At 45.8% G+C, this 13194-nt stretch overlaps 1 protein-coding gene across 2 annotated transcripts in view; it reads left to right on the forward strand.

Annotated features, from left to right (window-relative positions):
• Positions 1–13194, forward strand: part of OC90 (otoconin 90) — a 619335-nt gene that overhangs the window by 568462 nt on the left and 37679 nt on the right. For both annotated transcript variants that reach the window (XM_078685553.1, XM_078685554.1), the window contains one exon: positions 4485–4659. In XM_078685553.1, the coding sequence (XP_078541679.1) occupies positions 4485–4659 (175 nt within the window). The remainder of the gene's footprint in view (positions 1–4484; positions 4660–13194) is intronic.

Genomic DNA, 13194 nt, shown 5'->3' on the forward strand with positions numbered 1-13194 from the left:
GTATATTTCACTCTGTGAATGGCTCTCCTTGGGGCGTGAATTTTTTACTTCACGCAGCGCAGCAAGGGACCTTGCTGCTCTGCATTGTGTGAAATGGACAGAGCAGAAATGCTCCATAATTACAAAGATATTGAGCGTTTCTGCCCTCTCCTTGAGCTGCTGCACTGTGTGCTGCCTAAAGCAGGTACCCTTGCACCATGATGCAAGGATGCCTGCATTATGGGCAGCATTGTTTCTGTGCTGGAGGGATACCTTCCTGCACAAAAACAATCCAAAGAGACATATTTCTCTAACTGTGTGCTGCAGACTGCAGCACCCATAAAAAGATATTTCCCACTGTTACACCTTTTTGGGTAGGTACCCCATTTTCGCGCAAATCTAGGTTTACAGGACCTTGTAAACTGGGCTTGCGATGCATGGGAACGCCCATACTCCACCCATGTAATGCCTACCCAATGCAAAGCAGCATAGAGCAGCAATGTTATGTTATGTTATGTTATTTATTGATTTCTATAGCGCACGGCTACTCAAAAAGAGTGTCCCGGCGCTTTAATGGAGAAAGAAACAATGCTGCCACACATAAAAAACATAACACCAAGATAAAAACTAACAGAAGAATAGGCCGGAAGTTAGCGGGAGACCGGCTACTGAGTAAACAGCCACGTTTTGAGGCCCTTCCTGAAAGCCAGTAGGCTGGTCGCTCCCCGTAGGGCCAGTGGTAAAGAGTTCCAGAGCTGAGATGCCAGCAGTCCGAAAGAGCGGCCTCCAAGGCGCGCTTTCTTTACCCGGGGAACAACTGCAAGGTGCAAGGCTTCCGACCTTAGAGACCTGGTCGGATGATAAAAGACCAGTCTCTTTTGGAGGTACTTGGCTCCCTCCTTGTGAAGGGCTTTATAGGCCAAGGTCAGCGCCTTAAAGGCAATCCTCTTGCGGATAGGAAGCCAGTGTAACGTTGCCAACAAACCCGAGGCCCTGGAACGCCTGCTAAGGCCAAAGACAGCCCTGGCAGCGGCATTCTGTGCCACTTGTAGCCGCTGCAACAAGTACTCTGGGAGGCCCAGGTAAAGAACGTTGGAATAATCCAACCTGGACCCGATCAGAGCCTGGACAGTCAGCGTCCTATGTTCCACGGATAACAGAGGAAGAAACCTCCGCAACATCCTGAGGATGCCAAAGCACATGCCCGACACCCCCAGGATCTGGGATTTTAAGGAAAGCCTGTTATCCATCTTCACCCCCAGATTCTTAGCGACCTGAGAGGAGCAGGACGGAGGGAACATATCCCGAGGCCACCAGGTCTGCCAGTCTGGTTCTGTATCGCACCCAAAGAAAAGAACTTCGGACTTGTCGGAATTGCACTTAAGGCTGTTTAGATGGAACCAGTGAAAAACAGCCCCAAGGCAATCCCGAATGCTCTCCCCATCAAAGTCGCCTCCTCTCTTACAAGAGAAGAGGAGCTGGGTGTCATCCGCATAGGATACGATCTGGGCACCATGCGACTCCACCAGCGCCGCCAATGGGGTCATAATGATGTTAAAGAGGGTCGGGCTCAAAATAGAACCCTGAGGGACCCCGACTCCCAGAGGCGGCATCGCGGCGGAATCCGGCGGGGCCCAGATCGACTGCCGGCGGCCGGCTAGGAAAGAAGAAAACCAGTCGAGCACCGTCCCCCGTAGGCCAATCTCGAAAAGTCTGGCGAGAAGACCATCATGGGGAACGGTGTCGAACGCCGCCGACAGATCTAACATCACCAGCATGACTTTGCCCCCCGAGTCCAGAACCCCTTTAATGGTTTCCGAGACCTCCAGGAGCGCTGTCTCAGTACTGAGATGGGGACGAAAGCCCGATTGGGTGGCGTGCAGAATCTCATGAGATTCAAGAAAGTTGGAGAGCACGCCTTGGACGTGCTTTTCCAGAATCTTCGTGAGGGCCGGCAGCAAAGAAATGGGCCTATAATTAACCGGGGCCTTCGGATCTAGGCCAGATTTTTTAAGCAATGGAATCACCATCGCCTGCTTCCAGGCCTGCGGGACCACGCCGAGCCTCAGCGAAAGATTTAAAAGCGGATTAGCCAACGGGTTGATCACCTCCGCGACTTTCGCCAGAAATTTGGCAGGGCATGGGTCAAGAGGAGAGCCCGATTTTAAATTGCCCATAAGAGCCAGAGAGTCCGGAGCAGAGATAGGAGGAAACACACTCAACGTCGCCCCTGGCCCAGCCTGTGGCAGTGTGGTAATGTCAGGTTCAGTCTGGCCCGCAGACACTGGTGCCCGGAATGACTCCTGAATGCGTTGGATCTTGCTTGTAAAAAAAACAGCAAGGTCCGTGGCCCAGGAGCTAGATGGTTTTTGGTTCGAGGTGTTGGACCAAGGTGTGGTGAATTCTCTTACAATGGAGAAAATCTCCTTGCAAGAGTTGGACGCAGCATCAATCCTCCTTGCTAGATAGGCTCTTTTTTCCAAACGGATATCCCGGTGATAAGCCTTAACCGCCGTTTTGTATGTCAACTTGGCGCCAGTGTCATATTGCGCCCGCCAGGCTCTTTCGGCTACCTTGCACTGCTGCCGCGTAGCCGACAGTGCAGCGGTAAACCAAGGTGCAGAGACCCGTTTCGGTGTCGGGCGAGATGTTACTTCCGGGGCAAGATCGTTTAGCCTATCCAATAGCCAGTCTTGCATGGTCTGTAGATCCCTGTCTAGATCACCCACAAAAAGGCAGGGATGGGCCTCAGCTGCCTGGGCCAACATCTCCGGGGTAACACGATGGAAAGCCCTGTGGACACGACCCTGTTGGTGTACCGGGAAAGGCACAGATTTAACTATGCCCTTGATGACAAATTTTGCAAGAAAGTGGTCCGACCACAGGACAGGAGTGATCTCTATATCCTCAAGGGGAACAGACGAGAAGACCTGGTCAAGGGTATGCCCCTTCTCATGCGTAGGCTCCTGAAAATAGGGGGTGAGCCCCAGCGGGGTCAGCGCCTCCGAAAGTTTAGCGGCTGCCGGATCGGATGAATCATCCATCCGGAAGTTAAAATCACCAGCTACGATGAAATGTTCGGCTTTCAGGGCCAGCTCCACCAGTACCATATCCAGGTCTTCAAAGAAGGTGCCGGGAGAACCAGGTGGCCTGTATACAAGCAATCCCTTAAAGGATTGATGGGGCGACAGAGTGATGGAAAAGGCTAGGGTTTCTGAACCTCGGATGTCAAAGGCTGGAAGGATCTCACAAGGGGTTCCCTTCCGTACCACTAGCGCTACTCCACCTCCCCTTCCGTTGGTTCTGTCCTTTCTAAAGATGTTGTAATCGGGCGGGATTGCCAGGGCGACGTCAGTATTAGAGAAGTCACCCCACCAAGTCTCGGTGAGCATAAGGCATAGTGGTTTATCTACATCTAGAAGCTCATAGATGTCCTGCGCATGTTTGCAGGCAGACCTGGTGTTCAAAAGCATGCACCCAAAGCCCATTCTAGAGACGTTGTTGCTGGGCCGTGAGAAGAGCGAGCGGGTCGGGCGCCAGCCACAACCCGGGCAACGGGATTTCCCATGGTAGCGACCAGGGAATACCGTACGACACCCATCACCATGAGGTAGAAATGAGCGAAGTTCGCTAGGGGAATAGCGCAGAAGAGAGGTCCCTGGGGGACACATCCCTGGTGGTAGAGTCCCCCCCGCCGCTCCGCCCGCCTCCGGGACGCTGACGGGCGCAGACGGGCAGGACTCTGGCTTGACTCCGGCGAGAGTCCGGCGCTCCCGCTGCGCGTCACCGCTGCGCGCAGGAGGCGAGCTTTAAGTAGGGCTCACCTGTGTTGTAAATGAGCGCTAGAGCGCTCCCACAAGTGGCACACTCGCTCCACACCACCCCCAAGATGGCGCCCAGCGCCAAACACGAAGGCTGAGAAGAAAATGAGATAGCTCCGCGAAAAGCGCGGTGGGGGGCCCAATTTAGGGTGCAAGTGAGAGGGCACACAGAGGTCGTGCTAAAAACAAGGTAAAAACAATTTAGAAATTAAACTGCAAAAAGCGATTTTTTAAAAGTTATGGCAGCGCTAAGAATGGTAATTTCAGCAGAGTAGCGCGCGTGCGTGCTGCTCCCTTTCTCCAGCAATACGCTTGGTTGTGTTTGCATTTGTGAACCTTAGTAAATGGCAAAAATTATTTTGCATCAGAGCTGCGCCACAAAATTGATGCAACCCAGACGCAAAATCACCGTAAATGTGGGTCTTGGTTCCTAAGAATTACATGGATTTTGAAGCATCTGATGGGAGACCAGTTCTTAGCATATGGGGCCAGAACTACAGATTGGCTACATATTCATTTACAACAGTGTCCTCTCTGGTTTTAACATTTCTGTACAACTGAACAACAGTCCAAGTAAACACCTCATACAATCAGTTTTTACTACTATGAAGATGGTGATGAAAAAGTAGGCCCCTAAGTTGCAAAAAATGGCCAAGGAAATAAAATTGCATTCTTTTTTTGCAGTGTGTGAAAGATTCAACTTCTTACAACTTGGAGAAAATGGAAACTTGAGAAGGGAGGTCCCTCAACTGGGAGAAATGCTATTTTGCTTATCTGGAAGATGTCCACAGGAATTCGAATCCTATGGATGCTATTGTGGACATGAAGGAAAAGGGGATCCCGCAGACGGACTGGACAGGTAAAAATAAGTATAGACAATAATTTAATGTAACCTTTATATTTGAAATAAAAATTCATCAGGTTAGTTCTTGAGTCAAGATCCGAGATCCTCTTTCAAACATCAACCGGGATGTTCTCTCTCAGTACAGGTGTGGAATTTGTGGCCCTTTGGTCGAAGAGGTGAGGCCAATCTATTTCGATGTAGAAAAAATATAAAACATGTTTTTAAGTAGGAGCATCATGTGATGTATAATTCATTAGATTTTGAAGTGCCGTGAAATATTCAGAAGCAAGTGCTCTCATCAAATATGTGAGCGGAGTTTGATGGACAATGACCAAAAATAAACTCATAGGCATTGGATAAGTAAAAGACAAGTTTTTCAAGATTCTGTGTGACAGGCTTGAATTCAATATGCATGCATTCTGCAACAATCTGACCTTAGTCTGGTTCATGCGTCACAACTGCCTTCGGGCAATGCACCAATGGAAAATAAACTCTGTCAAAAGCCCCTTCTGGCATAATGCATAAGGGCTGCTGTTTCCATCACAAGCTCTTCAAGCACATCACATTTAATGTGACCCGCCAGAGATGTGTTTAATCCTTTCCACTGAAACGTTTGCAGTTTTGCTGAAGCACGCTGCCCCCGTATTCCAGGCATTCAAGGTCTTTGGAATTGATCTGAATACGTTCCTGCCCCGAATGCTCTGGTTAAATCGAGCTTTCAGTTCCTGCATCCTCCCAAGAGAATCCTGCTTCTCCTCCAGTTCTGGCAATGGTCATGTACCACCCAGACTACTGAAATGACATCCACACAGGACTTCCCAATAAATCTCTGTATACACTACAATGAGTTTAGAATCAGGTTGCGCGGCTGATATTGGGCCTGACATGACAAGAGCACATCTCGCTGATGCTAAAATCCCATTGGGTGGCTGCCAGTGATCCACAAAGATTGACATGGTCGCTGTCCACACAAATTGCAAGACATTTGGTGGAAGATGTCTGCTGTTAAAATCTCCTCCTTGTGGAACCCTCTTCCATCACATCTGAGACTCAAAAATGAATTCCTCAAATTCAAAAAAATTCTAAATCCTTCCATCCAGGCCCTTGACTTAAGAACTGATTAGGAGTTGCATGATACTGGTGCAGTGCATACCCCGTACCCGTAAACGCCTGTACCACTCAAAACACCCTACTAATACCGTACAATTATGTGTACACCCCATGTAATGGAGAATAACCATCCTGACCTTGTTTTCGGGGTCAAATTACACACATAATTCAACAATTCCGTGTGCATTAACATTCATTGATTACAGGGTAGGGCAGGCGGTGATCTGCCTTGGTAAAACAATCTGATGTGTCTATTAGTTTATAACCTTGGCATGCAAAACGTGACAAAATCCTCAGTTGCAAATGAATGTATTAATAGTATTTCATTGGTTATTGTTATTAATCTGTAAAGCCAAACAAACTGGGAAATCAGAAACACGCCAGCCGTAGCAAGAAATAAAACACAGGCAGTTAATAAATAGTTAATTATAAAATCAGTTACATGAACTTATTTAGTTTTCTGTAATTAATTGAATATATTTAGGTTTAATATTCTCGTTTGGTAAATCACTGTATTTTGAGCACCATTAAAATGCATCTACTACTTTATCCTTGTTTCTTTATAGGACTTTTCAGTAGAAAAGGCAATAGCAATAGACACTGTCAAAGCAAATAGGTATGGCCTTAATGTGCTACGGCATGCTAGCACAGGCATGTATGCATGCGGTCAGCATGCATTAGCTCAATAACACCAGACCTGTTGCTTTGCTTCGTGGCCAAGGATTGTTTTCCATTGCATTATGGTAAATATAGTTTTGTTTACAATTAAAAAAAACTACAAGTTAAATTAAAAAAAACTGGAGATCCCAGTATTGCTTCACTTTATTAATTACAGTAAATTGACACTTAAACTGAGATACATGAGACAAGCAAGGAGCACTGCAAACAAAAATTGTCGTGCCGTGAAAATGCACACAGCAAGAAATGTTAAATACAAGCAGAGTAAGAAAAGAGGTTTATTTGTGGAGAATATCCTGGATAGTGTTGACCCTCAGAAGCGTGAGTGTTGATAACAGGGAGTAAAGTGCTTCTTGTGGACTAGAACCTCACCCACAGTGGGTATACCGGAACTAGAGTGGGCTTTATGTCTATGGGTAATCACACAGTGAAAGGTTGGGGGTGAAAGGCTATTGATGAAAGCCATGTAAAGCGAGGTTCTTATAGCACTGCAGAATAAACAATGTTTAATATAGATCAATTTGCTAAAAACAATTAATCACGTGATGATAATAGTTCACCGGTGGCCTGTGAGACAAGTCAGCAATTCTTATACAATTATTTCACATGGCATTTGTAGAAGACCAAAGTTTGATTTGTACACCAAATGCAATGCTTATGGTCTCACACTATTTGTACCAATGAGTAACAACACCTAAAAGAACTTTATCAGTAAATAAAAAACACAACTGTTAAAAAAATACAGAAGCACACAGAGAAGTCCACAGTCACATAAGTGTAAATAAGGCAGTAAAGCGAGGTTGTAGTTGAATTCCATGCAATTTATTCACTCCACAGTATTGCACATTCTTTATGGCATGCGTGATATCCAGATACAGACAGGCAGCCGACACGTGTTTGGTCACAGGGACTTTCAAGGCTGCAAAAGGATACATATATTGTCTTATGATCATACAAGGATGGCACAGGGATATGATTTGGTGACAGTAGATTCAATTCACTAAAAAGAATATAAAGACAACCCATGTGATCCTAAGGACATATATGTGAAAGAGTCCAGTAGTTGAATAGAGAGTCACATGAAAATTCAAACAAAGTGTCTGTTCCTATATTCGATGCCCCAAAGTGCAAAAAAGAATATTGTGTTGAATAATAAAGAGGGGCACAGTGACTCGAACGTGAGATTTGTACCATTCACCAAAAGAATTGAGTAAGCTTAGCACTGAAGGAAGCTTTTATAGATTGTATAACTGAATAAAGGGCACCCAGCAAGGTGGAGGGAACAGTGTATTAATAGCACAAAGGCAGCACCTTACCTGGACATAATAGTACGAGACAATGTGGAGAGCGAGCAAGCTGTAATGTGGTGCCTCATTAAAAATAAAACACAAAACAAAAGTGAAGAGACCATGATATCGAGGAAAATACTTCGAATCTGCATGTCAAAATAATATAAGGGATGCTACCTATCATAGTAAAAGAATTTAGAGTACAGAAAAAATTCACTATAGCTTTGATCGCATATCGGTATGAAAAGTAGGAAGGTAAAAGTTACCACTGTCTGTGCCAAAAACTATGTCGTACACCGTATTAGGTATAAGTGGGAGTGAATTGCATGGGATCGTTAGTATGTACGTTTCACACCCATAAACTGTAAAAGAATCACTTACACTCTCTTGATGATGTCATCAGTGATGTCATTTGACATGTCATCAGTGATGTCACTGACCATGTCATGATTGATGTAATATGTGAGCTCATAAGCTGTGCATTGTGGGGCGTAAGTTATAGTTAGCTCAGGTAAGTACAACTTCTGAAGTTCAATCGGTTTTGTACGAGTGAAATCTGAGCCTAACTATACCGTCCCTGCAACCTTTGTTTTTTCAGTGTATTTCTATGGTGTTTATAATTCTTTTTCCTAACTTTAACATCACTGTAACCTTTTTTTTTTCAGTGAAATGCTACGATTTTTTAGAACGTACATCCTAACTGTAACATCCCTGTAACCTTTGGTCTTTTAAGTGAATTTCAATGTTTTTTTAACTACTAGGCACTTTTGCAGAGTGGTGGAGAAAATGGACTGGGCCTCCTACCAGCTCTCAGCAATCCCACTGTGTGGTACTTTCTAGAGGAATCTGGAGGCTTTGTTGACCCCCCAAGGATCCTCAACTTCCAAGGAGACTTCTTATCTCAACCAGCAGTGCGCCAGAAGGTGCATTTGCAGAGTGGTGGAGAAAGGGGGCGGGCCTCCGGTGGCTTCTCCCAAGAGCTGGCGTTTTTTTAATTTAGTTTTTTTTAATTAGTGCAGAGGGGAGCACGGCCCCCCTCCCAGGCTGATTTCGGCCCCGGGAACCTCATCCCCTGGGGCCCAGCCTTATTTTTAAGAACAATTTTTATTGTGAGAGCGGGGCGGCAGGGAACCCATCCCCAGGGGCCAGGCCTTTAAAAAAGAAATTGTGTAATAGAGACGGGGTGCAGCTCGGTCCACTTCCCCAGGCCGATTGCGGCCATGCGGACACCCTCCCCAGGGGACGGGCTACTTGCAATAAAGTAGGAGTAGGGTTGATTTCAGCCCGGGGACCACATTCCCCAGAGCACAGACATAGGGGCACCAAGTCTCCACTGGGACCATGGGAGGAGCCTGATTTTTCCTGTGGGAGCCGGCATTGCTTTCAGACAAATGGGGCTGCTAAGCATGCAGCTCCCTGTGAATAGTGAAGACCCCATCACCTCCACTGCATAGGATCCAACAAGTTGCTAGGCGCCTTTCAGCGCTGAGTGAGTCAGTCAGTCAGACCTCAGGGCACGTTGAGATCACCACCTGCATTCACTTGCGACATGTCTCCCTCTTATGTATCACCCTGCGCACGTGTATGTCAAAACCATCACGTACACCAATAGAACCTGCCATGTTCAGCTTGGAGAGAGGGGCTGGCGAAGCCCATGGAACCCTAGTTAAGATTGTTGACACCCCATGCTCATGAGATTACCCTGTAAAAATGTTGCACCAGCTTAACCACCAGCTAGGCACAAAGAGGGGGAAGACCCAACATCCCTTAAAAATGAAAAGGCCCAACAACCTCTAGAAATTAATGTGTCCCATGAATAATAACCCACTTTGCAAAATAAAATACCTCGATTGGGGCTCCCTTCCGGTACACCACTAAAAGCGGCCATTCATCATCAAAGCCCTGCCTAGTCTGATGGAGTCTACACCAAAGCTATAACTTCACTTTCGCAGAGACCTCTCCCACATCACTTATATTGACACGGAACCCAACACTAGCCTTCCACATGTAATACATAGCACGCTCTTACAGATGTGGTATCAGCACAGGGCCTCAGTGGGCTCCAAGACAACAGCATGGTCATGTTATGTTTGTTCAATGATACTGCATGCAGTAGGTGCAACCAGGCTTTACTTGTCCCTAGTGGTAGCACCCAAAAAAGCAAAATGCTGAATCCAGTCCCAAGACCTGCAATGTTCCAGAAGTTATATATTGTTGCACGTCTATGTACCCTCTGTTTGCTATGGGTGTTTCCACAGCCATTCAACATTAAAGCACTGCCTAGTCTGATGGAGTCTACCCCAAAGCTATAACCGCACTGTCGCAGAGACCTCTCCCACATCACTTATAATGACACGGAACCCAACACTAGCCTTCCACATGTAATACATAGCACACTCTTACAGATGTGGTATCAGCACATGACCACAGTGGGCTCCAAGACAACAGAAGGGTCATGTTATGTTTGCTCACTGATACTGCACGCAGTAGGTGCAACCAGGCTTTACTTGTCCCTAGTGGTAGCACCCAAAAAAGCAAAATGCCTTCTCTACATCATTATGCCTTTTCACCGAGCCTAGTGACAATCAAACAGAGTGATGTGCAGGAAAGGCACCATAGGGGAGGATACTATTTGGCCAACGAATTTCCAGAACAATGGTACTAGGAAGCACGCTAAACCGCCACATCAATGCACAAACACATCTGCTCCTGCCTCCATCTGTGATCCTAGGGTGGCCTTTAGCATTTCTGGTGCTGTCTTCTTTATTAACAAATGGAGCCCAGACATGAAGTTTCAGCGTAAGGTCATTCACCTTGATGATACAAAGGGAAACGATTCTTGTAGGGTAGGGTTAAACAACAGCATAGATACTCCATGTCAGGAAATCTGGGACACTGAGGTGAATAGATGTATGTGGGTAGAAGGGAAGGGCAACCCTGTATTGTACAGAAACTTACACTGTATTCCTTGTGTTTCGGAGGAAAAGGAAAGGGGAACAGATAAGAACTGTTGCCCAGTGCTCCACATTCCAGACATGCAGTGGGGCACCTCCACTCTGATGGATGCCTACTGACAGTGTGGTGAGTTTGCTTCTACTCACCTTGCCCATGTATTGTTTGGCCTTTCCTCCCTCATCAACATACTCACCCCAACCCTGGTCATTCCCGGAGAAGATCTGCCAGAGTTGACACAACACCCACTAAGGAAGAAGACTCTTTTGCATGAGACTTGAGATTAAAGAACTACTGAATCCAGACTGTTTTCTGGCACACAAATCAACGCATTGGGGTCCATACACTTCTTCACAATGCAAGCGAAAGCAAACACCTACTGGTTAATGATAACCAGGAGTGAGATGCTCAAGATGATGAACTGCACTGAGTTCAGCCTTAATGCGATTAAGGAAGAACTGAGAGCCTCATGGTGATGCAAAAATTGATAGGTGTTTGGACTTTATTGTCTGCAATGGAGGGAGGGGTGTGTGTCAAGATCGGTGTGTCCTCCTGCACGTTTATCCCAGGTAACGTCCTGATAACGGAACTCTGGCTCTTGCCATCCAAACACTGCACCATTTACAAAGAGACATGCGTGAAGAGGGTGGTGCCCCTGAGCAGGCATGGCATTTAAACTGGTTAGCCTGACTCCCCCGGTGGCTGACCTGACTGTGCACTTCACTGTTGCCCATTCTCATATTTTTATTATTGTTTGTGTGTGGCAGTGGTTAATTTATTAAAAAAGCTTGCACCAGCCCATTTCTCCCATTAGCACCGCCTAAAACAGAACCAACTACTAGCCATGACAGTTCGGTGAGGATGTGACGTAATTGCCAGAGCTGCGGAACCAGGTTTGAGTCTTGGCATCGGCTCAACATCCTTAATCACAACATAAATGAAAGTGTCCTTAACTGGTGCTCATGAAAAGTGCCGGTGTTGATGATTAAATGCTGGCGCTGAGCACCAGAAACCACAGGCTCAAATTAAGCACTTGTGTGTGGTTTTCCTACAATTGGGGGTTTCCTGCTGTAAAAATGGTGTCCTCAAATTAGATAGAATGCAAGTAACTAAAAAAAATGTATTAGTCAACACTGAAGAACAGCATGTCCATAATAATGTGACTGTCATAAAGTATGGGGTAGATAATGTAGTTGAAAATTCAACTAGAGGGGGGATGTTGATATTGATAAAAACGATGACAAAGCTTATAATGGTATACTCGCATACACAAATGAATTTGTATCACTATTATTAGATTTGCCCTCCATCAATTCAGACTCAGAAATACGTGATCAGGCAGGCTCTGGTCCATCATCAAGATAAGCTAAAAAACACCACAATGGTCAAGTGAAATTGACGCCAATAAAGCACACATGGCCAGAGGGGTGCACACATTACCAGAACATCATAACGTCTAATGCCACATAGAGTTAGAAACATGCAGCCAATCAGAACACATCATACACAGTACATGCAGACACTACACACCCCTTATGCCGGATATCCTGACAATTTACCCACTGGCCCACATTGTGCCCAAGCAAGGTCAAGGCCCACCAGCCTTTGTTATCAGGGACCTTTATTTATGATGCCATAGACAAGGTCTTGCATTCTTTTACTAAACAGAAAATGCCGGATGTACTTTTATGACACCTAAAACTGTATACAAATTGTTCAGATTGAATGTACTCAAAGACCGTCCTCAGACCCATTTCTGTAAGTTCTACTCCCAGTTGAAGTGTTTAATTAAACTATCTGGTCCTGTTTTGCCAAACGCCTCTTGTTTTTTAAGGTAAATTCATATTCGAGCAACATCTGTAAGTGTCGTAAAAGAATCTGGCACACCATATACCACCACCTGCAGGAACAGTGACAGCTACAGTGGGTACTGCTGAAGACTGCCCCACGCAAACAATAGAATCATCAAACAATATCCAAAAACAGATCCACACTCAGCATTGGTCGGAGGGCACACAGCCCTAGCACATTCTGCCTTACACAACTAGAATTATAGCTAGTTGAAGCGCTAACAAGCGCTACGGCAGTATAGGATTACTAAAAGGTGCTATACACATGGCAGTAACTTAAAATAACTTCTAGACCAGAAACAAAACTACGATACATGCATGTTGGCAACCACTCACAGCTCAACGGTGCTCGGATAGGGTATTTTTATTTTGAGGGGCATGGAAATCACATGTATACTGCCCGGCGCTCAAATATTTTAACCCGCAGAGCAGACATTACGGGGCATAAATAAACTCTAGAAATTGCTAAACACTTCATGAGAATAAGAGAGTTTTAAGGGGACAGTAGTATGTAGCATGCAGGTACCCAAAATTGCCAAAGAGGACACAGTTAAATTCCACAAGCATAAGACGCCAAATCAGGAAATACTGGAGAGGGCAAAGGTGTGCCTCATTCACAGGACAACAACCAAGGGGGGCACAGGGATAGCCCACACACTGACCTTCACCAA

This window comes from Lissotriton helveticus, chromosome 4_1 (genome assembly GCF_964261635.1).
Source record: "Lissotriton helveticus chromosome 4_1, aLisHel1.1, whole genome shotgun sequence".
Classification (NCBI taxonomy): domain Eukaryota; kingdom Metazoa; phylum Chordata; class Amphibia; order Caudata; family Salamandridae; genus Lissotriton; species Lissotriton helveticus.